Raw genomic sequence first — 25607 nt, 5'->3', positions numbered from 1 at the left:
GGGACTGTTTTGTATTTAAATTAGTTAGGGGTCCATAACCGCAACTTTTGGAAAGATAGGGGTCCAAAAGTGCAATTAAGTCTTAATTTTATCAAAAAAGATCTTGATATTGTGGTTTGATTCTTTGATTTTTTTGTTAAATTAAAAATATTTAAAATTTCGATAACTGCTTATGTAATGTCACATCCAAACACTTCAATTTATGTAAGTACTTTTTTGTATACATAGCCAAACATAAATAGTTTATCAAGTATAAGAGCTTATGATGTAAGCTCTAATGTTATAAGTCCTAATGCTATAAACATCTATATAAGCTGTTTATCCAAACGGGACCTATATCCACTGCCTTTAAGACGGAAAAGTCATCGTATCTCTCACTCAAGGCATACATATCTTATTCAATATAAAAACTAATTTTATAAAATGTTATAATCTTTAATTAATCTTAATCTATTTTATTTTGTGTAGAAATTTATCTTGATCTTTATTCATAATACAAAAAAGGTAAGAAACACAAGACATTGTTTTACAGTTATGTTGACTGTTGAGTGAGTAGAAGAGTGAATGTGAAGCCGACGCCAACCTGTGAGTGAGTGAGCTTCAACTTGGCACTTGTCGGTGAACCGATCCCATCCAATCACTCACACCGTCAAAACTTTCATACTATAAACATGAAAATCAAAATATAGTAACGTAAGACACAATCAAATTAGCAACAAAGTTAAATAAAGCAATAACCCATTTTATTATTATTTATAATAATAAGGTACAACTATATTTCTCTCTTCTTTCTTCCTCTCTCTCTTTCTTCTTATCTTCTTCTACCAATTCCAATTCACACAATTACATGCATTTTCATTCATTCAAGGTTTGCATTTCACTTTTTACATTATCATCTTACACTGTCAGTGTTGATCTGAGCTACTTTGGATTCAATTATTATGTTTTTGCATTGATGATTTCATTTCCAGTTTCAGATTTTTTATTTACATTTTTCTTTTTCATGTTTTAAACTAGGAGGAGCATTTGAAGAGTGTCTCTTCAGTGTAGATCTGAAGAAGGGTCTCATCAATTTGGACTCAAAGAGTGAAGTGAACAATCCAAAGCTGGCTACTACACTATCTTGGAGGCATGCTGCCAATAATGGCAGCAGCCATGCTTCCACTGATCTGGTCAGTACCTTCATACATCAATTTTTTTTTTTTTTTACTTTATTTCTCCATGACACATCATTTCAATCTAATCCTACTTGATTTGGGTTTTATAAAGTTCACAACTTTAAAAGAATTATGGTCAGTGTAACCATTTTGATTTTGTATGCAATTTATGGATCTTATTATCAGTTTGATATTTTCTGTTTAATTCAGATTTATTTCCTTTTGTACTAGATGTTAGACAGTGTTAGAAAGTTTCAAAAAAATTTTTAGATTTAATTCAGTAATATAGTCCCCACTTTTCTGCTACTTATTTTAAATTGTTCCTTAGAAACATATACATGACAGTTTTGCAGATTGAGAGAAGTATAGTTATGGAAATGACCAGAAATATTTATTGTAGGATCTCTGACATTATCAACTGAGCAACTCATGCAGGGGAAAACATTTATTATTATAGAATAGCAGGCATTATTATATCAGTAATGCAACTTGGGGGGTGTAGGGAAAACTAGAAAATGTTTAATTTTCTTGATTAGGAATGTAATAATCAAGTTGTGATATACGTTGGTTTACCTATGACCGTTAGAACTTGATCTCCCGTTTTATCTTCTCTTTCTTATGGAACACATTACTTTAGTTTTCCACCCCTCACTATCTTTATGAGCAGGACAAAGAAAAAGAAAAAACAACAAATGCTTTTAGGATGATCAGTTTATATATTTTAAAAATTGGAGTAGATGCATTCAAAAATATGTAGACATGCCATTTAACATTCCGCACCTTCATTATTTTGTTTACAGGAAAGGAATGGTGATGGGAAGGCTCAAGATTCAGAGCCCCCAACTCCTCATTCTGTTCTGAAGATGGGATTGAGGTTGGTTACAAGTTACAAATATACCCTTTTTTTTTTTTTTTTCATACACCAGTAATTTACAAACTTATAAAATCAGTGATGAATTACATGCAATGCGTCTAGAATAAAAAATGTTATTTCTTTAAGAGTATACATTTTATGCATTAGTGTTTATTCTACTGCTTGCTGGCAAGTAAGATGAGTGTCTAACACATGTGGATGTGGGGTACCTCTTGTATTAGTGTTATTATAAAAAATAGAACATTTTTTATTAAAGAATGTTATATAATAGAAGATAAGGTTGTTTTGGTTCTGACAATATTATATATCTGAATTAAGAATCATCTGAATTTAATGCTTCAATTTATGAACAATCGATAGTCAAATTTGTGTTCACAAAATTTCGGCATCTTATGTTCTTAAATGGTTGCACTTGCAGAGATCGTAGTAGCAGCATGGAGGATCCAGATGGGACATTAGCTAGTGTTGCTCAATGCATTGAGCAGCTGCGCCAGAGCTCGTCTTCTGTGCACGAGAAAGAGTATTCCTTAAGGCAGTTATTGGATCTTATAGATTCGCGTGAAAATGCATTTAGTGCTGTTGGATCTCACTCTCAGGCAGTTCCAGTACTTGTTTCCCTTCTTCGGTCAGGTTCGTTGAATGTGAAGATCCAGGCAGCAACTGTTTTGGGTTCACTTTGTAAAGAAAATGAACTGAGGGTGAAAGTCTTGCTTGGTGGATGTATTCCTCCATTGCTTGGTCTGCTGAAGTCAAATTCTACTGAAGGCCAAATTGCTGCTGCAAAGACTATATATGCTGTCTCTCAAGGTGGCGCGAGAGACCATGTTGGCTCAAAAATATTTTCGACCGAAGGAGTAGTACCAGTGCTTTGGCAGCAGTTGCGAACTGGCCTGAAAACCGGAAACGTAGTTGAAAGTTTATTGACGGGAACATTGAAAAATCTCTCCAGCAATGCAGAGGGATTCTGGAATGCAACAATTCAAGCCGGAGGAGTGGACATATTAGTGAAGTTATTGGCAACAGGGCAGCCTAGCACTTTAGCCAATGTTTGCTTTTTGCTTGCTTCTGTAATGATGGAGGATGCATCTGTTTGTTCGAAAGTGTTGAACGCAGAGGTGACTAAACAACTCTTGAAACTATTAGGCCCCGGTAATGATGACCTCGTTAGAGCTGAAGCAGCTGGTGCTCTTAAATCTCTATCTGCTCAGTGCAAAGAGGCGAGACGGGAGATAGCCAGTTCTAATGGCATTCCTGCTTTGATCAATGCTACCATAGCTCCTTCTAAAGAATACATGCAGGGTGAGTGTGCTCAAGCATTGCAAGAGAATGCTATGTGTGCTTTAGCAAACATCTCTGGTGGTTTGTCTTATGTCATATCTAGCCTTGGTCAAAGCCTTGAATCATGCTCTTCCCCTACCCAAACTGCTGACACTTTAGGGGCTATAGCATCAGCTCTTATGATATATGATAACAAGGCAGAATCTACCAAACCATCAGATCCTTTGGTGGTTGAACAGACATTACTCAAACAATTCAAACCTCGCTTACCCTTCCTTGTGCAAGAACGGACCATTGAAGCTTTAGCTAGTTTGTACGGCAATCCCATACTCTCAACTAAACTGGCAAATTCCGATGGAAAACATTTGCTTGTTGGTCTGATAACGATGGCTGCTGACGAAGTGCAAGATGAGCTTATAAAAGCTCTTTTGTCACTATGCAAAAATGAAGGAAGCCTATGGCGTGCACTTCAGGGTCGTGAAGGAGTTCAGCTGTTGATATCTCTTCTTGGTCTTTCATCAGAACAGCAGCAAGAATGTGCAGTTGCATTGCTTTGCCTTTTATCTAATGAAAACGATGAAAGTAAATGGGCAATTACTGCTGCTGGTGGTATACCCCCACTTGTTCAAATTTTGGAGACAGGATCTGCAAAAGCAAAGGAAGATTCGGCAAGAATCCTTAAGAATTTGTGCAATCATAGTGAAGATATACGTGCTTGTGTTGAAAGTGCAGATGCTGTTCCTGCATTGTTATGGCTATTGAAGAATGGAAGTCCTAACGGGAAGGATATTGCAGCAAAGACCATAAATCATTTAATTCATAAATCTGATACTACCACTATCAGTCAGCTTACAGCCTTATTGACAAGTGACCTTCCTGATTCTAAGGTATATGTTTTGGATGCTTTGAGAAGTATGCTTTGTGTTGCTCCTCTTAGTGACATTTTACGTGAAGGTAGTGCTTCTGGTGATGCATTTGACACCATGATAATGTTATTGAGCGCAACAAAGGAAGAAACTCAGGCAAAATCTGCATCAGCTCTGGCCGAAATTTTTGAAGCTAGGAAAGATTTGCGTGGAAGTAGCATTGCTGTCAAAGCTCTTTGTTCATCCATGAAATTGCTTGATTTTGAATCTGAAAATATCCTAATGGAGTCCTCAAACTGCCTGGCTGCAATATTTCTTTCCATCAATGAGAACAAGGATGTAGCAGCTGTTGCTAAAGATACATTAACCCCCCTAGTTGCACTAGCTAACTCTTCAGTTTTTGAAGTAGCAGAGAGGGCTATAGGTGCTGTAGCAAATCTTATTTTGGATATTGAAATAGCAAAGAAAGTTGTTGCAGAAGAAGTTATCTTGCCTGCTACCAGAGTATTACATGAAGGCACAATTTCTGGAAAAACTCATGCTGCAGCAGCAATCGCTCGCCTCTTACATTCTCAGAAAGTTAATAATGCTGTTATCGATTGTGTGAATCGTGCCGGCACTGTTCTTGCATTAATTTCTTTTTTGGATTCTTCCGCCAGTGGATCTGTTGACACATCAGAGGCTCTAGAAGCACTTGCCATTCTGTCTAGGCCAGAAGAGACCGGTGCAAATATTAAACCAGCATGTGCAGTTTTGGCTGAATTCCCTGAAAGCATAAGACCAATAGTCCTGTGCATTGCCAATTCAACACCGACATTGCAAGATAAAATAATCGAGATTTTATCTCGATTATGTGAAGACCAGCCCGTCGTTTTAGGAGACACTGTTGCTTCTGCCTCTGAATGTATATCTTCAATAGCAAAGAGGATAATTAGTTCCACAAATGTAAAGGTCAAAATTGGTGGAGTTGCGCTTCTTATTTGTGCTGCAAAAGAAAATCCTCAGAGATTGGTGGAGGATCTCAATATATCAAACTTGTCTGCTAACCTTACTCAGTCTCTAGTTGATATTCTTATTTCTGCACAGCCTTCTTTGGGTAATCACGGTGATGATGATAATGACAAGGAATCCATCAGCATATGCAGGCATACAAAAGAAGAGGCCAACAACCATGAATCGAAAACTGGAACTTCTATTATACGTGGTGTTGATTTAGCTATATGGTTACTGTCTATTCTTGCTTGTCATGATGAAAAAAATAAAATAGCAATAATGAAGGCTGGAGCAATTGATGTTCTCGCCGACCGGATCTCCAACTGTTACTCACAATATTCTCAGGTATTCAAGTGCCTTTTACCTATCTATCGAGAAGAAAGAAATAAACAGTCAATTTGATTCTGATCTTAGTCATTACTTTACAGAGAAAATTATGCTTTAACCTTTCCAACTCCCCTCCACTCACATTTTTGTCTAAAATAAGCTTTAGTACAGAGTTTTTAATTACGAGTACTACTTACACATACCAAGTTTCAGAATCTCTGCAATCTAAATTGAATCCCCTCGATTAAAACATCACATTTGATCATTTTCTCAATTCAATTGCATAGCATTTACCAAGGTGAATTTGTTATTTATCTTCTGAAACATATAAGTTGGGGATATATATAGAGTAAAAGATGGTACATTTTTTTGTTGTTGTAAACAGTAGAAAACCAAAAGAATCAAATGAGTGAAAAGGATGAGATAACGAAAAGTAATTTAAAATAGTGAGGGAGACTGTGAAGTAAGAAAATAGTTAAAGTATTATTAATGTTTAATTTATGTAGTATATACTTGTATTTTTTAACATGAGTAACAATTTTTTTTTTGTTGGAAATTTTAAACAAAAAATGAATGATTTTGAAGTTAAAGTTTGCAAAACTTGTTAATAGGTTACCTTTTTACGAAACACGATGATAAAACTTTCTTTACTTGTATCGTAATCAATTCTCGAACCTATATTTCTTGTAAAAATATGTTTTGACATTCTTTTTAATACTTTTTTATTTCAGAGAGGTGAATTGTGATTTTTCCTAGTAAATATTCACTTATTTACACATAAATGCATCCTTAACTTTAAAAGTCAAACATGCATGCACCCTCTTAATGATTGAAATAGTAAGATAACAGATTACTATATTAATGTCATGCTATTTTTGTATATAAAGTCTGTTTGCTTCTTTATGGTGAACATGCAGATTGACTACAAAGAAGATAACAGCATGTGGATTTGTGCCTTATTGTTGGCAATATTATTTCAAGATAGAGATATCATACGGGCACATTCAACCATAAAGTCTGTGCCAGCACTAGCCAATTTATTGAAGTCAGAGGAATCGGCAAACAAATATTTTGCTGCACAATCAATAGCCAGCCTTGTTTGCAATGGTAGCAGGGGAACACTTCTGTCTGTGACAAATTCTGGAGCAGCAAGTGGACTTATCTCTTTGCTTGGTTGTGCTGATACTGATATCCAGGAACTTCTGGAATTATCAGAGGAATTTTCGTTGGTGCGTTATCCTGATCAAGTAGCTCTAGAGAAGTTGTTTAGAGTTGATGATATAAGAGTTGGTGCCACTTCTCGGAAGGCAATACCTGCCCTAGTTGATCTTCTCAAACCAATTCCTGATCGCCCAGGTGCACCATTTTTAGCTCTTGGGCTTTTGACTCAGCTTGGTAGAGATTGCCCGCCAAATAAGACTGTAATGGTAGAATCTGGGGCTTTAGAAGCTCTTACAAAGTATCTTTCCCTTGGTCCACAAGATGCAACCGAAGAAGCAGCTACAGATCTGCTGGGAATTCTGTTTAGTAGTGCTGATATACGAAAACACGACTCTGCATTTGGTGCTGTTAATCAACTTGTAGCTGTCCTACGCTTAGGAGGAAGAGGTGCAAGGTACAGTGCTGCAAAAGCATTGGAAAGTTTATTTTCGGCGGACCACATTAGAAACGCTGACATTGCTCGACAAGCTGTTCAACCCTTGGTAGAAATTCTTAACACTGGTTCAGAAAGGGAGCAGCATGCTGCAATTGCTGCATTGGTTGGGTTACTGAGTGAAAACCCATCAAGAGCACTTGCTGTTGCAGATGTTGAGATGAATGCAGTGGATGTTCTTTATAGGATCCTTTCGTCAAATTGTTCAATGGACCTCAAAGGGGACGCTGCTGAATTATGTTGCGCTCTTTTTGGAAATACAAGGATTCGGTCCACAGCTGCTGCTGCACGATGCGTTGAACCACTAGTCTCTCTCCTTGCAACCGAGTTCAGTCCTGCTCATCATTCAGTAGTCCGGGCATTGGATAGACTTGTTGACGATGAGCAACTGGCTGAATTGGTTGCTGCACATGGGGCAGTCATTCCTCTTGTTAGTCTACTGTCTGGTAGAAACTATGTACTTCACGAGGCCATTTCCAGAGCTCTGGTCAAGTTAGGAAAAGACAGACCTGCTTGTAAAATGGAAATGGTAAAAGCTGGAGTCATTGAAAGTATACTCGACATCTTACAGGAAGCACCTGATTATTTGCTCGCAGCTTTTGCGGAACTGCTGCGTATATTAACCAATAATGCTACCATAGCTAAAGGACCAAGGGCTGCTAAAGTTGTTGAACCCTTGTTTTTGTTATTGGCACGACACGATTTTGTGCCCGACGGACAGCACAGTGCAATGCAGGTTTTGGTTAATATCCTAGAACATCCACAGTGTCGTGCTGACTATTCATTGACTCCTCACAAAGTTATTGAACCACTTATCCCTTTGCTTGATTCACCGATATCGGTTGTGCAACAGTTGGCTGCTGAGCTTCTTTCGCATCTGCTCCTAGAAGAACACCTTCAGAAGGATCCAGTGACACCGAAAGTAATTGCCCCGCTTATAAGAATTCTTGGTTCTGGCATACCTTTACTGCAGCAGAGAGCTTTAAAGGCCCTAGTTAGTATTGCACTAACATGGCCGAACGAAATTGCCAAAGAGGGCGGTGTTGTTGAGATTTCCAGAGTGATATTGCAAGCTGATCCTTCCCTTCCTCATGCTTTATGGGAATCTGCTGCGTCTGTTCTGTCAAGTATTTTGCAATTTAGCTCTGAATTCTACTTAGAAGTGCCTGTTGCTGTGTTGGTAAGGTTGCTTCGATCTGGCTCGGAGAGCACAGTTATCGGTGCATTAAATGCACTTCTGGTTTTGGAAAGTGACGATGGAACTAGTGCAGAAGCTATGGCTGAAAGTGGTGCAATAGAGGCTCTCTTGGAGCTCCTAAGATCTCATCAGTGTGAGGAAACCGCTGCACGACTCTTAGAAGTACTGCTTAACAACGTAAAGATCAGAGAAACGAAAGTCACTAAATCAGCCATCTTACCGTTATCACAGTATCTCTTGGACCCACAAACCCAAGCACAGCACGCAAGGTTATTGGCAACTTTGGCTCTTGGGGATTTGTTCCAGAACGAGGCTCTTGCTCGATCTGGTGATGCAGTTTCTGCCTGTCGTGCTTTAGTGAATGTGCTTGAAGACCAACCAACTGAAGAAATGAAAGTCGTAGCCATATGTGCTTTGCAAAATCTTGTAATGTACAGTCGACCAAATAGAAGAGCGGTTGCAGAGGCCAGTGGTGTTCAGGTTGTATTGGATTTGATAGGTTCAAGTAATCCTGAAACTTCTGTTCAGGCTGCAATGTTTATTAAACTTCTGTTCTCAAATAATACTATTCAAGAGTATGCTTCTAGCGAAACAGTCAGAGCAATCACTGGTGAGTTTTACCTTGCTTATTGTTAGAATACAAGAAAGTTATTTATGCGAATATATACGGCACTCTATATAATATCAAAATATTCTAATACATTAACATTTGTATCTTCAGATTTTGATGTGTTTAAACATGGTCTAAGAAAATTTTGTGTTCTTGTAGCCACTATTGAAAAAGATTTATGGGCGAGTGGAACCGTGAACGAGGAATATCTGAAAGCATTAAATTCTCTATTCAGCAACTTTCCACGACTGAGAGCAACCGAACCGGCAACACTTAGCATTCCCCATCTGGTAACAGCCTTAAAGACAGGTTCAGAGGCTTGTCAGGAAGCTGCATTGGAAGCACTTTTTCTTCTCAGACAAGCTTGGTCAGCATGCCCTGCTGAAGTCTCAAGAGCTCAGTCAATTGCAGCTGCAGATGCTATTCCTTTTCTGCAGTACTTAATCCAGTCTGGCCCACCTCGATTTCAGGAGAAGGCGGAATTTTTATTGCAGTGTTTGCCAGGTACATTGGTGGTGATCGTCAAGCGTGGTAACAATATGAGACAGTCTGTTGGAATCCCGAGTGTTTACTGCAAGATTACACTTGGCAACTCCCCGCCGAAGCTAACAAAGGTTTTTTTTTTAATCTGTTTTGACATATATCTATTTTCGTTTTTTGTGATGGAACATTTTATCTTTTTTATTAATACACAATCGTCCCTGGCATTTGAATATTACTAAATTACTGATACTGATGATGATGTGGTGATCAGGTGGTCTCAACTGGTCCTAACCCGGAGTGGGAGGAGAGCTTTACATGGTCCTTTGAGAGTCCTCCAAAAGGCCAGAAGCTTCATATTTCTTGCAAAAACAAGAGCAAAGTGGGAAAGGTAGGTGTAATTGAAAACTAATTTATTGCATTATATAGTATATATTCAACTTCACCTATCTTGTTTTTACACTTCCACTTAACCCCTTGTGTTGTGATTTGTTCAGAGTAAATTCGGAAAAGTAACAATCCAAATTGATCGAGTGGTAATGCTAGGAGCTGTAGCTGGTGAGTACACTCTTTTGCCTGCAAGTAAAAGTGGACCCCCAAGGAATCTAGAAATTGAATTTCAATGGTCTAACAAAGTAAGTGATACAACAACTGATACAGTTCAGCAATAGAGGACAAGCTGTGAAGGATTTTTTTGGATTTTTTGTTTTTTTCCAGAGAAATCACGTGTACATAGCTGTTGTTTATTTTATTTTTTGGTCTATAGTTCAAGACAGAATATTTTTCTTTTGTCATTATATTCTTTTGTAACTTGATCCTTCATTTCCTAGGATCAACACTAGGGGGTACGAAGATCATGCTTGCTTTTGTGTTTCTTGTATGATTCTTTGAGTGTGTTCAATTCAAAGTAGTGTAGCGAGTCTGTTCTATGCTTTTGTTTGGAACTGTACAAGTACAACTTTGATGTATAATAACATAGATATAAAGATTGACGTGTGTTTACATATCATAATAATTTGATGAATATATATATTTTTTGATAGTATTCAAATATTAAACATGAAATGAACTACAAGAATGGTCCTAAGTATTTGAATATTATTCAAATATTTGTAGTTATTTTTTGGTCTATAGTTCAAAACAGTAAAAAAAATGCATTATACAGTACGTGGTAAAGGGAAAATGGTCCTAAGTTTCTAACAACTACAAGAGATCGCCCTATAGGGAATTTCACGAATATTGCATTGCATAATATCTTACCTAATTTTGTTCAACGTTGCATGCACCTATGTTAAGAAGAGTAGATAATATATTGAATGTGTTCATTTTGTGCATAAATGTTTCTAAAATACTACATCCACTTGTCTGTGATTATATTTAAGTCTAACTTCTAATATTCCAAAATGTTTAGTAGTATTATTTAAGAGTATATTTTCAAAAATAATAAATATCTCTTATTTTTGTACCAAAAAGAAAATATCTCTAATAATTTAAAATAAGGCTTATATTAAGCGACATATTTCTAAAAGACAAAATGACGAGTCATGGTTAAGCGGTTTACAATATTGTTCTCTCTTTAGAAAATTAGCCACTGAACCAACTTGATTGCCCTCTGCAATGTGATGACTTATGATTTAGGATCCGTTTGCACATGTACGTTACAAAGTGATGTCTGCTTGCATAATTCATTCCTACTTCGCCAAAGATGATGTGCTAAGATTTTTCTCTTTCTTACATAGTACAGAAGAAGAAGAAAGAATGAAAAGTAAAATAAAAATCAAGGATGTTATATTGAAATAGAAAAGATATTCAACCGACGATAACTTTGATCACAGTTCAACGACTTTAAACTGTTTGAGTCGAAATAACAGTTGAATTGCTCAAATATCTGAACCGTATAGTGTTGGATCATGTTTCAACTAGATTGATTGCGCTTAAGAGAATTACACCATAATTTTATTGAAATTTTGAAGTGGATTTTCTCAAAATATGGTGGCCCATTGTTATTCAGTTGAAATCGCCGTCAATCTAAGCATATATATAGTAATACTTTGACCTGCAAATTTATTTTCTGTGTAAAATTTATGAATAATGTATATGGTGGGGGTGATACAAATTTTAATCAAGACGTAATGTATTTCTTATTCCCTAAATATCGTGATTGTGCAATTTTGATGTCTACTTTTTTTTAGTGATTTTAACCCTCTTATTGTAACAAAAAAAAAAAAACCTCATATGTCTTCCTCTTCTAATTTGCTCGGATTTTTTTTTTTTGTTGAAATGATTTAATTCTCATACTCGTCATTACTTTTTTTTAAAATAAAAAAAAAAACAAAAAAACCAGCTCGTATACATGAGAGCGAATATTCTTGATTATGGTTTAAATATTTTGGCGTTTTAAATTTGGTTATAAGATAAAATGTGAACTAACAAAAGTGAAGTTCCAAAATCGCACAATTAACAGTCAAAAGTACAATCATACCTTTAATTAATCAAACCTAATTTCTTACATGAATCTTGATAAAAAGAACATTTGAATTATTTGGATTTTTCACGTTTTGCCAAAAGTTTTAAGCTAAATTTGATTACCTGTCTGTCTAGATAAACTCTAGATCAATGTAATGCGTGCTAAATATTCTTGTGGTAATCTTATAATATGATCTTGTCAACCTAAGATTATTGAGTTGATGACGTTGAATGACCTCTAAGTAGGACATTTATGTTGGTTGTTGACTTCTTCTCATTCGCATGTTGCCTTCTTCTCCGGACGAGTGGAGGTAGTGTACTTGCATGTGCTCCGACGCTCAAATTAATGAGTGACATGAGATGATATGTGTTTTTGCGATCAAACTAACTGTTAAATCTCTATTTCATTTTATTTTATTAATATTTGATAAAAGTCATTTTCCCCTAAAAATTTGAGTGATAAAATTGAGCGGTAAATTTCTATCTAACTTTTCAATTGTCAAATATTATCATCATCATAATATGCAAAAATATAGGAAAAAAATTAAATATATATTAAAATGATAGTAAAAAAATTTAAAATATTCAAACGACATTACAAAAAAAGAATTTCAACATATGAAACAATTAGATGTGAAAGTATTTGAACTAAATTAATATTGTCACTACCAATTGAGTTAAAGCAGGCCCGACCCTTGGCATGTGCAAGGTGAGCTACGGTGCCGGGCCTCGTAATCTTAGGAGCCTCAATTTTTTTTTAATATAGCACTAAGTGTTAGGTATATATAATATAAAATTTAATAGACATCTTGTAATAGTTTAGTGGTAAATTAAAATACACTTGAGTCCTTGATTATGAGGTTCAATCCCAAACATTTGTGTGAATTTGAACCAAATATAAAAGTTTCAATTACATACATAATTAATAGACCATTACAATTTAATATGTACTCCAGAGTTATCTATGATTGTATAAAGCTACTGTATATCTTAAATTTTTTATCATCTATTTCCATTAACAACGCAAATTAAATCTGTTAAATATTAGTATTTTTTCTATTGTTTCAAGTTTAATCATGCAGTACTAATTTACTACTTTTTTTTTTTTTTCCCGATATTAGTGTTAGATGATTACTATTGCTTTTTTTTTTTTCCCTACAAACTTACATTTACTTAATAAGAATGACTATTTTTTATGTTATTTACACCTTAAATAAATGATTACTATTGCTTAAAAAAATTTGTTTTTTCATAGAGGCCATTTTTAATATTTGAACATGGCCTCCGACTTTACCGGAACGGCCTTGAGTTAAAGTCACAATGACATAAAGAAGTGTCAATTGAATTACTTGAATAAAGTAATAAAAGAAATAGTTATATCTTGACCAAAAAAAAAGAAAAGAAATAGTTATAAAATATGAACAATTTAATGATGTATTAAATTCTTTTCAAAATAATTAATTTTAATATCATAAACTAAACTATATTTAATGGCTCAATTAACTATGAGCCAATTAATTTTACAAAAAATGTGAATCAATGTGAGAACTCCGTTTAGAGCTTAAACAAGGATGGAATCTATGTGAACAAAAACTTAAAAACTATTCCTCTATAAAAATGATTCCTTCAAAAAAAAATTATTAACATTTAAAACTATGTACATAAAGAGGATTAAGAAAAAGTATAATTATGTTACATGAATTCTTTTTAGTTTATTTTTTGAAAGACGTGAGTTCTTTTTATTAGTGTCTGGTTGGTTGCCCGGTAGATTTTTAAATACTCACGTTTACAACATTTCAACGTAATTTGATCTTAAAAAATATGTTTGGCTTCCAAAAAGATTAATTGATTATAGAGGCTAAACTTGATTTTGCCTGAAGCTCATATTTGTAGCTTTTGGAATCAACTAAATCGATTCTCCTTATTAAACAATTATTTTCTATCTTGTTTGTCAATTATGCCCTTGTTTATAAGGGAACATGTTTTTTTATTTCTTTATTATGTAACCATCCCTAGTCCCTACTATATATTGCACTGTGCTACCAGTTATATTATAAATTATACATTTTCTTTTACAATGGATAAAATTATACTATTGTGTTTTTTTACACCCTTTGGTTCTTATATTATTAATCATTAAATTGATGAAAATATATATATTAATTATAACTCTTTTTTTTAGGGGAATTATAACTCTTATAAATTAATATTATTTCAAAAAGAATATTTGAAGCAATAAAAATTCATTTACGATATGTCGAAATAATTTTCTAAAATGAAATATTTAGTTTTAAATAAAATTAAAAGGGTGTTCTAAAAAAATACAATTAAAGGGATACTTTGGTCATTACACGTTCAAAATCAATTTTGATTTAAAGTATCCAAACCACATCAACTCATAAGAATCATTTTTAAGTAAATATTTCCAAACATAAATCAATTTACATCAAACTCACTTTAACTAAAATCAATTTTCTCAAACTTAATTCTATCAAAATCAATTCTCACCGCCACCAAACCAAACATATACTTAGTAGATTCGCAAATATGTGCCATAATTTAATCACTTAACTTGTGCCATCGGTATAGCATTTTCCTTAAAATGAAGCAAAAATTTGGGACTGATTATATGAAAAGATTCTAAATTTTAACGACACATTAATGAAGAAAATGGAATATCCAAAAATAGTATAATTTTAAGATTATTATATATATCAAACATTTACAAAATATCAAATTCTCATCTCTACTATTCATCTCTACTATTTTAGGGTTTGAGGTTATCGCATACATAAAAATGAGTCGTCTAGTACTTTTTCATCAAATTCTTATATGTTATTGTACGTAAGAAGAATTCTTATTTATGCCATATACTAGGACGGACTTATATTGATCATTGCTCCCACTAAATATGATTTTACTTTTTAATCTGTATGCATATATATATATATATATTATTAGGTAAAAATTTTAACTTACAATCGCAATGATGATGTCATTGATGTGTACAGCCCCTTTCAACAAAGTGCGATAGTTGGCAAAATTTCTTCCTTTAAAGATCGATCCAAAAATCAATAATGAATATATTAAAAAGCCATACCACCAAAACTAGGTGAATAATACAATGGCAACGTGGGTCAGCCCGTCATGCATAGACTTAGCCCGTGCTATTAGTCCGTTAAAAACGGATAGGGCCAACTTGAGATGGTTGCTTAAACATACATCTGACAAGAGGCGAACTAACGGATTGATGATGGGTTGACCCTGTCTAACAATTTTTTTTTTAAAATTCTTTTTTTAGACCAATGTTATTAAAGAAAATATGCTACCATTATAAAAAGTCATTTTTATTTTCTCATACTCAATTTATTGCCAATCTAATACTGATAAAAGATTTTAGTGTTTAGCCATGGATCATTAGATACAAATTATAGCATATCAAGACAACAACAAGAAGGAATAAGAGATTGTGTACCTTAGAGAAGGAATAAGAGATTGTGATTCATTCATGAAGGATAGCTGTCAGAAGGATGAGATGAATGACTACCCTCATTCCGTCTAGCACCGGAATGTTCAGAAGAATGTTCATAATAGTTTAACCGTCTGATGGGGTGACGTTTAAATAGCTAAACGACTGAGGGCAGGGAAAACAAATCATACAGGTCAAAGACTCTCTTTTCTAACAAATGATGAATTTATAGTGACACACTTGAATTAAAAGAATGTGTTAATAAAGAATGGCCCAAGCATTTTAAAAAATGCTATAACAAACTCTCACTAACCCAAAATATCATAAACTTAATCAAATCATTATGAGTTACAATACTCATTTATATAAGTCCGTGGTTAGTGGTTCTGCCAATGAGTTTTCAATTCTATAAAAGTCATATATCCACAAAGGTATAAGAATAGTAATTACTTATAGGGATAGCCTATAAAGAGAGAGTAATTACATTTAGTCTAAATCGATAAATGTTCTACGACATTCAATTAATCCACATTTTAGGAAAAATGTGACTGTGAAAATCCATAAAGAAATAGGAAATTCAAGAATCTCCAAAATGGATTAACATAGACACTAAGTTTAAAGAAAAAGGATGTGGATTAATGTGGCCACTAAAATGTTAATAATGAATGAACATTTATGATTATCTCAAATTATAAGTACTACAAGAACACAATATCATACTCGATAGGAGTATTGATATTATACATTGTACTTATTATTTATAACCTCATAAAATGTGGAATGATGGTAAAAGATAAGCACAATATATATTTGCATGCTGAGAGGTTATTGTGCAGATTCCAACAAAATTGACTTAAGCATTCAATTATGATGCTTATTGAGATATTAAAAGAATTTTAATATATATCTCAGTATAATAGAATGAGACTAAAGTTTAAAGTCTCTTAGGCTATGCCATATTTTATAGTGTGCACAAGAGTATATGGCAACGATGAGAATAATATTGTGTACTTATTTCTCTTGATCTCACATATGTATAAACAAGAGTAGGATTTCTCATTAGAGCTCATAATACATAGTGTTGTGTACACACTCCCACTGTCCCACATATATATAAACAAGAGTAAGTGGGATTCTCATTAGTGATCACTGATATAAAAATATTATAATAATGTAATATTCAACAGTGGGATACTTGATTACTACTGCAAGTTTTTTTTTTTTTTAAGAAGCTAAAATGAAATTTATTAAAATCACAGTGAATTCTAACCAGCACAAGGAATGCTAGACTAGGAGTTGTAAAGTAACATACAAAGAAAACAAAAAGTTGTACTAAAACCCTTCCCCAAACATACATAAAAAAAAATCTCAACCAACGTCACAAGCTATACCACCCTCAAACAGCAACGTCAAGAACCAACACAACAACCAAACAACCTTTGAAAAACAACCGGTAACTATAACGATTGAAACAACAACAACCACCACGAATCCACCTTTGCAGCAACAACAACAACCAACGCAACAACAAAATCCACCTTCACAGCAGCACCACCATCGATCCACGTCGACAAACCACCAAATAACAGAGTACCCGAACCGGGTGAGAAGGTTCTGATCGAACCCGACAATTGAAGACCAACCGGCCCTTCCTCACACCACCAAAAATGTGGCCTACATCACCACTTCACACCACCATCACCTCCTCCATATAGATCTGGATCGGAAGGAAACAACCACCACACAAAAACACCAGACAACATGTGTTTTTCCAACAACCGCAAACTCAGCACCCACAAGGAAGACAATCACAAAACCCCAACAAAACGTACAAGCTCCTCATCATCATCATCGCCACACCCCCCGAACTCACCACCACACAAGAAAGAGACAATAAACTTCGCCTCCCAACTCAACACCAACCACCACTTGTGATACTCATCACCAACAACCACCAAAATAACCATCAACTCAATAAACCATGACCTTAGATCTGAGATCACCAAACACAGACTGCATCACCACCACTGTCACATCATCCAAAACAGAAGCACCACTCCCTGCATCACCTCCATTCAAAACTTCACAAAAAACAGTAGCACACTAATAACACTACCATTCTAACATCACCAACCGAAACATCTCCCTTGGTTGCCAATTCATAAAACAACGCAGAACCAGATCCGGATATGGTTCATATCCGAGTTCGCATCCACCACCACTACAACCACCTACAAAAACCTCCCCGAAGGTCACCATGAATAGCAAACCATCTCCAAAAAAAAAAAAACCATCAGGAACAAACTATGAAAATCCATCACGATTTATGTTGCTAAAACCTTCCAAATTCACCAGCGACGCCGCTGCCACCCACCAATGCAAGCCCGAACCAGAACAGTGTTAACAGTTGATCTGAGACGACGAATTACCGGATAGGATGAGGGACGCCGGAGGTGAGGTGATGCGGAGGCCGCACCTCATCGCACCACCGCCATTTGGATCTACATCGTGATTAATAGCGGTTGGATTTGAGGAAAAGGGGAAACGATGGTGTGGTTTTTGGCTATCAGATTACTGAGTTTTGAAGGGGAAGCAGCGGTTTGGTGAAATTTAGAAACAACGGTGTTCTTCACATACTAGGTCTAAGTCTAACAATTGACTCCTACTGCATAATTTTAACTAATAGAGTTTCATGAACTCAACCATATATTTTGCACATGAGTATAGCAGAATTATTAACACAAGTGGTAACTCAAGGATAGTATGAAACCCACATAAATACATATTTTATCAATGGCAGATATTATAAAGAATTGGGTTTCGTAGTTAACCACATATTCTGCATTTAGAATTAAGGAAAATGTAAATTTTTATTTAAGAATTTTATAACACAAGATCTCCTTTTCACAAATAAAATTTAATTTCAAAGAATTTTATAAATATAGTAACCTTAATATGACAGAGTATGATGATTATGTAAAAGGTTTATCATCATATGAGTGAGATAAGTATCTAGTATTATAAAATAGGATGTGAGACTATATTCACAATTTTAGTGACTCACTCAAAACTCAAATGCTACAATTATAATTACACACATTTGACAAAAGATTAGGTTACACGCAGCGGAAATACATAAGACTTATATTTTATTATTATTGAGGATATAAGAGAAAATAGTCATAAGCTTCCATTTATTAAAGAATAGCAATAATATAAAATATGTCAAAATATAGTAATATTAAATATCTCAAATATACCATTTATAATTATTTAGAATAATGGAATAAATTTTTTTCTCAACAAAGTTGTTAAGAATTTTAGGATTATGACATATTGCTTTAACAAAATAAGTTTACAATAATATAAAAGGATATGGAAGTATATAATAATTTATGAGAAAAGACTATAATTAATATCCTCAATATAAATCTCTACAATAATTTTATATCTAGAGTTATGAAACAAATAATATATTTGTTTATAAAATATAGTTAATTGACATGTAGAATTTTCCTCGCTTGTTGAAGAATTATATGTTCTCCAATTGATGAGAATAATAGTTAAACTAATAAGGTATTTTTCTTACCCATAAAAAGATGATTATGTTGAGTAATGTCATACCGATAGGGTATTACATAATACATAGCAAAGATTCTCCCACTTGATAGAGAATAGAATATGATAGTTGAATTAAAAAGTTTGAAAGATATTTTAAATAAAATATTCAACTATTTCTCCATCACATAATGATATGTTAAGTAACGTCACACCGATAGTGTATGTCCGTCACTCACATAACAAAGGGATAATAGCAAATCAATATATATATATATATATATATATATATATATATATATATATATATATATAAAATAACATTTAAATATAAATTTAATTCAAAAAATTAGAATAATATTGAATTGCAACATTTATATAGTTTGCTACATGTCTTTTAATAGAGTAACTCACTTATTGTAATCTCATTCGAGATCTTAAGGATAATAAGTAAGAACTATATCATCACAATGTACAATTCTTATGTCTCAAAAAAAAATTAAATATTGATATCGTACTCTAATTATATTTGACATATGTATAAAAATTAAGGTACATTGAATAATATCAATTATATTAATAACAACACACCGATAGGGTATGACTGTCACCAATATAATGCTAACTATTTAGAAAAACTTTGCATAATTGTATCCACGATAGGTGAGATTACAATTATACAAATCAATAATGTTTATGCTTAGGAGAATATGATAAAATAATATCATGCATAAACAATTGTACTTAATTTACTCAATTTCAGTCATATTCAATACAAATAATAGAAATACATGCTTAACAATATTTTAAATTAGCATATCATAGATATGACTTTAGAATTTATTTATATGAAATAGTATAATAACAAGAGTTATTTTATCCATAATAGAAATCTTAGAATAAATTTTTTAAATACTCCCACTTATAAAGAATATAAATACAACATGGAGTACTACAGTAAGAAAAAGTATTTAACAACAGAGTTCTGTTTAGAATATTCTGGAAAATGGATTTCACTTCTACATAGGATATCATAATTGCACAACAAAAGAGAAGAAGAATTAAATTTCTTCATATGTGCAATAATAAGCAATAAGTCACAAGAGGATAAAATAATTAAATAACAACTTACTTCGTAGAGTGTGACATTCATCCTTATACTTAGAACCAATGATTTTTGATGACTTAACGAGAATATCTTATAATATAGTCATCTCAAAATATTCATCAATAGAGAATAAGCAATTATAAATAAACATATGTGAGACTCTAATTATAAATCAATATGATTTATATAAGAATTCAGATGTAAGGATGATAAATATTTTAAAAAATTGCTTCAATTCTTAATAAGTTGCTTTGATAATAGTTCACGGATAAACAACAAAGAGGCGTACAAATTTTAATTCATAATTAGAATTTTAGCATTAAAAAAATGCAACAATGCATTATTCACTATATATAAAATATATAGTTTAATATTATTGTGATCCAAACATTTAATTGCGACAAGACACATAATTAGATAGTTAATGGTGTTTGTCACAAAATTTAGAGTAATAAATTATGGGTCTAGATTATAGTAGAAAACATAATGTATATTAAAGATAAATATGCCAATTTTAGATTCAACTAATACATATGACATATATAATATACAACTCACTATACGCATTTTTGAAAACAAAATATTATTAGGAACCTTTAAATCAATTTGTGACAAGAATCAAAGACAAGTGTCTAAGTTTAAATATGTCGCCAAAAGAATGATCAAGTAGTAAACTTTGGATCTTTATGCAAAGAAAATATGAATTAAAGAATAGATTATATTAGAATATTTATAATGCCAAGAATATTGAAAATCATAAAATTTAAATTTATTATATTTGGCATTAAAATTAATAAAATTGAGCCTTCTATAAATTCACAATCACAACATTTTAATTGATTAGATAGTTAGTGTTACTAATATAAGAGAGGATTTTCAAAACAGTTTAGGCTCAAATATTGAGAATATATGTATAATTTTAAAGAAATTATTATCACTTCAATGAGGTAAACAATTCAAGATTTGACAAAATTTTGAAACCCATAAATCAAGAATATATATATACAGTATAATAGTCAAGTTAATCTTGACAGGACAAATAATTTCAAGAAAATCAACAAATCTCAAAATATATATTAATAAAGAATATTTGATGCAATAATATAAGTCCGAGTCTAAGAATTTTCACAATCATATAGCACTTTAAAAGAATATTTTATACAAGTGCTATTATTATAAAAAGTATTCTCACATCAGATATTTTAGACTCAAATATTGAGAGTATATGATTTAAAAAAGTTTATGATTCTCATATTAATTTGCATCAAACATTAAGAGATTTCATGAAGTAATTTAAATCCCAATTTTTATGGGTACAAAATAAATCAAATCTTCTTAAGAATATTTTGGATGTATAAAGAATTATATTTTTATCTCAAAATAATATAATATTTATTAGTTAATTGGGGATGAAAAATTCTTAATTGACACATCAATCTCAATTATAGAAGATTGAGATTTTTCATAAATGTCATAAAGTGTAAGGAATCTTCATGAAAATAAACATTTTATAGAAAACAATTTGTTCCCCAAATAATAATAATAAATAAATAAAATATTTGTAGTTGTCAAAGTAATTCCAAAATTTATGCCACATTGATCAGAATAATAACTAATATTTAATTGACATAAAAAATAATAAATTTTGGAATATTTGGACTTGATACGTGCCATTTTTTTTATACCATCTGATTAAGCTCTGAATTCCAGAGTATAGAGACATGTTAAACTCGCTAAAGTATAACTTTCATAAGTAGTTTGTGCATAAGCATTCCTTTCGTATATTTCCAGATAATAATTGGGTCAAAATAACCCGCAACGTGACCCGGATCGACGTCAGTTGCTTCTCAGAATTACGGATGACGCAATGCAACGATTTTCAAGAGAGTTCATCACGGCAAAGATTCAAGATGAAACCCAAAACAATTTAAACCAATATTTGTTTGATTAAAACATATATAACTTTTCGGTTTGAATTATTGGTCAACATAATATGTGGGTCTTGATTACCAAACAAAGATCATGATTTCACAAATCATTAATTCATGGTTAAATTTCATAGTAATCAATTTTCAAAATAAAACAAGAATTTCAATTGAAGAGATAAGAAATTTTGGGATATAATAATGTTGCGGCAACACACATGAATTCTCCTAAAAATAACATTGATTTGGTACAATTTTTGTTGAAGCTTTCTTCGCAATAAACCAAATTGGTTACGTGAATATATATCGACTTAACAATAGGGTAGTCAATTGTAAAATAATTAGGGTTTATACGTTGTATCTATTTGGCTTTGATACCAATTAATAAAAGATTTTAGTGTTTAGCCATGGATCATTAGATACAAATTATAGCATATCAGGACAACAACAAGAAGGAATAAGAGATTGTGTACCTTAGAGAATGAATAAGAGATTGTGATTCATTCATGAAGGATAGCTGTCAGAAGGATGAGAGGGATGACTACCGTCATTCCGTCTAGCACCGGAATGTTCAGAATAGTTTAACCGTATGATGGGATGAGGTTTAAATAGCTAAACGGCTGAGGGGGCAGGGACCTCTCATTGGGCTTGGATAAATGGTCCAACCCATCATGGTTCATTTAAAAAGAATATCCCAATCATATCAACTAATGAGTGCTTAATACAATAGACCATATTATAAATTATAACATTAATTTATAATAATTGATTATTGTCAATCTATAGTTGATTAATTAAATAATTAATCCAACAAATACAAGAGAAAAACAACAATTGTCCAATTGTTTTTAGGAGAAAAGTTTAAAAATTGAGTCACTTATTATTTATTTAGTACAATATAAATTAAAAAAATATATATAGTTTTTAATAAGCTTACAACCCACCCTACTACGACCTGCCTTTTCAGTGGGCTATATGGGGTAGACCAACTATAGGGGATGAGCTTAAAACTTCAACATTTTCTGTCTAAAATGACGTGTTAAACGAGCTGGCACGATATATCAGACCCGTTTTATCACCTCTAAATGTATACGTAACAAATAAAATGTATATATTGATCTCAATATTTTTGTTTCAAAAAGTGTTATTTGTATAGAGTAATGATAGTATTTGTACACCATTTCTTAACAACTTTCTTCTTATTTTTTTATTGGTGAAAAACAATGGAGAGAAATAGAGAAAGTAAAAACACAATAAGAGCACGAGAGGATTATCCAAAAGTTGTACAAATATCATTTCTCTTTGTATATGTGACTTAGTCACCACACCTTAAATTTTCTGGATATGTCCCTTCTAATATAATATCAAAATATTCAAATTGAAATTAAGCATAGACGGGGTAGGCGGGCGTGTCTCATTGTCGAATACGTACGTACGACATATATTGGATTACTTAGATAAATGTCTTAAAAGTTTATTCTTTCTTCTTCCTTTGTTTCAACACATATTAGAAAAAAGTTTTAAATTAATATGCTTGTATTTTTTTCACATGGTCTAACAAAGTTTTTTGTGTTCTTGTAGACAATGTTGAAAAAGATTTACGTGCTAGTGGAACTGTGAATGAAGAATATCTCTATTTAGCAACATCCCACGGCTGAGAACAACCGAACAAGCAACGCTAAGCATATTCCACATCTGGTAGAATCCTTAAATGCAGATTCAGTGGCATGTCAAGAAGCTGTCCTGGATGGATGCACTTTTTCTGCTCATACAAGGTTGGTCAGCATGCCCTGTTGAAGTCTCAAGAGATCAGTCAAATGCAGCTGCATATGCTATTCCTTTACTGCAGAACTTAATCCAATTTGGTCCGGTTCTATTTTTTGAGAAGGCGGAATTTATATTGGTGATGATCGTCAAGCGTGGTAACAATATGAGACAGTGTGTTGGAAATCAAGGTAAGATTACACTCGAGGCGAACCAAGGTAATTTTTTTGTTTATTTATGTTTTCACATTTATCTATCCGACAACCTAAAATGTTTAAATCATCTAATTAAATCACTTATAGATTGATTATGTCAATTCATAATTGATTAATTAATTAGACACTTGAGTCTAATGATGCAGATTATTAAATATGTTTAAACCAAGTAACATTATGTTTTATACTCATGCTGATCAGGTTGTCTCAACTGGTCCTAATCCAGAATGGGATGAGAGGTTTACATACATGGTCCTTTGAGAGTGCTCCAGTAGAACAGAAGCTTCATATTTATTGCAAAAACAAGCTTAAAGTGGGAAAGGTAAAACTAATTTTAACTTCAACGATCTTGTTTTTACACTTGCACTTAAACCATATATATGTTGTGATTTGTTGACAGAGAAAATTTGGGAAAGTAACAATCGAAATTGATCGAGTGGTAATGGTGGGAGAGGTAGCTGATGAGCACACACTTTTGCCTACAAGTAAAAGTGGACAACCAAGAAATCTAGAAGTTGAACTTAAGTGGTCTAACAAACCAAGCTATGCTTACTCAATAAAATTAAGCATACCGTCATTTAAGTTTGACTATCTTTTTATATTGGTCCTTTCTTGATTTCATCATTTATGTTACATTTTTCTTATATTGTTAACAGTTTTGACAAAAAGCATTGTTACGAAAACTACGTGTGACATTCAAATATTGAGAAAATTTACTCCTTCGTTCACTTCTTTATATCTAAATTTCTAAATTAAAAAAATGTTTGAACCACATTAGCTAATTTTTCTTAAAAATGTCTTTATTATGAAGCAACGGTTAAAACTTATCAACTTAAAATAGTGATTATTTCATCTCTAGTGTGAGAGATGAGTATAAAAAAACTGATTTTATAATATTGTGTTAGACTCGATATAATTTTTTTTATTAGTCTATAGTTTAAAATAGAATATTTTTCTTTTGTCATACTATTCTTTTGTAACTTGAGCTTTAAATTCCTAGGATAAGCAATATGGAATACGATTTTAAGGGTAGTTTTCGTAGTTTATTTTTTTTGTATTTTAGGCGTGAAGCCGACCAATCTGTTCATTATTTAGCAAAATATGTTCTTAAGAATTTAGATTACATATGAATTGAAGAAACTCTGCCTTGTATTTCTGCAGTCTCGATATTTGATTTATTGCCAAACTGAAAATGGTCCTAAGTTCCTAACAACGACAAGTGATCGCCCTATAGAAAATTCACGAATATTCATTCATTTTATATCACCTAATTCTGCTCAAAGTAATTGCATGTCAACGGGAGTATTTTTAACCTTATTATTAGTGGTGCAAAATATCCACATGCTTTGCTTTATAAATGATCGATCTCCATCGAAAAATCTATCTTTAGTAGGAATGATGTTTCACCCAAACACATTTTTTTTCATCCAAAAAGTTTCAATCCTATACGTTGTCAAAATCATTGAGTATAAACATAATATTGGTAGTTGGAATTTTATTATATTGTATCCCTTGTTAACTTTCTTTTTTGCAACTTGAACATTCATTAAGATTAAGATGAGTAGGTAATACATACTTTTTTTTAACAATAAAAAATGGAACATATATATTAACAAAGCTAGAAATCTGCAAAGTACAATGTGTACTATGAGAACCCATAATAAT

At 32.7% G+C, this 25607-nt stretch overlaps 1 protein-coding gene and 1 pseudogene across 2 annotated transcripts; both read left to right on the top strand.

Moving 5' to 3' along the window:
• The first annotated feature begins 568 nt into the window (after positions 1-568).
• LOC11435550 (protein CELLULOSE SYNTHASE INTERACTIVE 1) lies at positions 569-10461 on the top strand. Of its 2 annotated transcripts, none has more exons than XM_024772054.2 (8): positions 569-766; positions 1018-1172; positions 1958-2031; positions 2450-5513; positions 6413-8957; positions 9117-9571; positions 9712-9828; positions 9935-10461. In XM_024772054.2, the coding sequence occupies exons 3-8, from the start codon at positions 2021-2023 to the stop codon at positions 10106-10108; spliced, it is 6366 nt and encodes a 2121-aa protein (XP_024627822.1). In that variant the 5' UTR covers positions 569-766; positions 1018-1172; positions 1958-2020; the 3' UTR covers positions 10109-10461. The 2 variants fall into 2 exon arrangements, with proteins under 2 accessions (XP_024627822.1, XP_024627821.1); XM_024772053.2 differs by having other exon boundaries at positions 569-868.
• Positions 10462-19874: 9413 nt separating this feature from the next.
• LOC11435549 (protein CELLULOSE SYNTHASE INTERACTIVE 1-like) lies at positions 19875-24558 on the top strand (annotated as a pseudogene).
• The last annotated feature ends 1049 nt before the right edge of the window (positions 24559-25607 follow it).

Source organism: Medicago truncatula, chromosome 8, assembly GCF_003473485.1.
Source record: "Medicago truncatula cultivar Jemalong A17 chromosome 8, MtrunA17r5.0-ANR, whole genome shotgun sequence".
Taxonomy (NCBI): Eukaryota; Viridiplantae; Streptophyta; class Magnoliopsida; order Fabales; family Fabaceae; genus Medicago; species Medicago truncatula.
The sequence above is the reverse complement of the archived record's forward strand: the minus strand, read 5'-3'. Positions and strand labels throughout refer to the sequence as shown.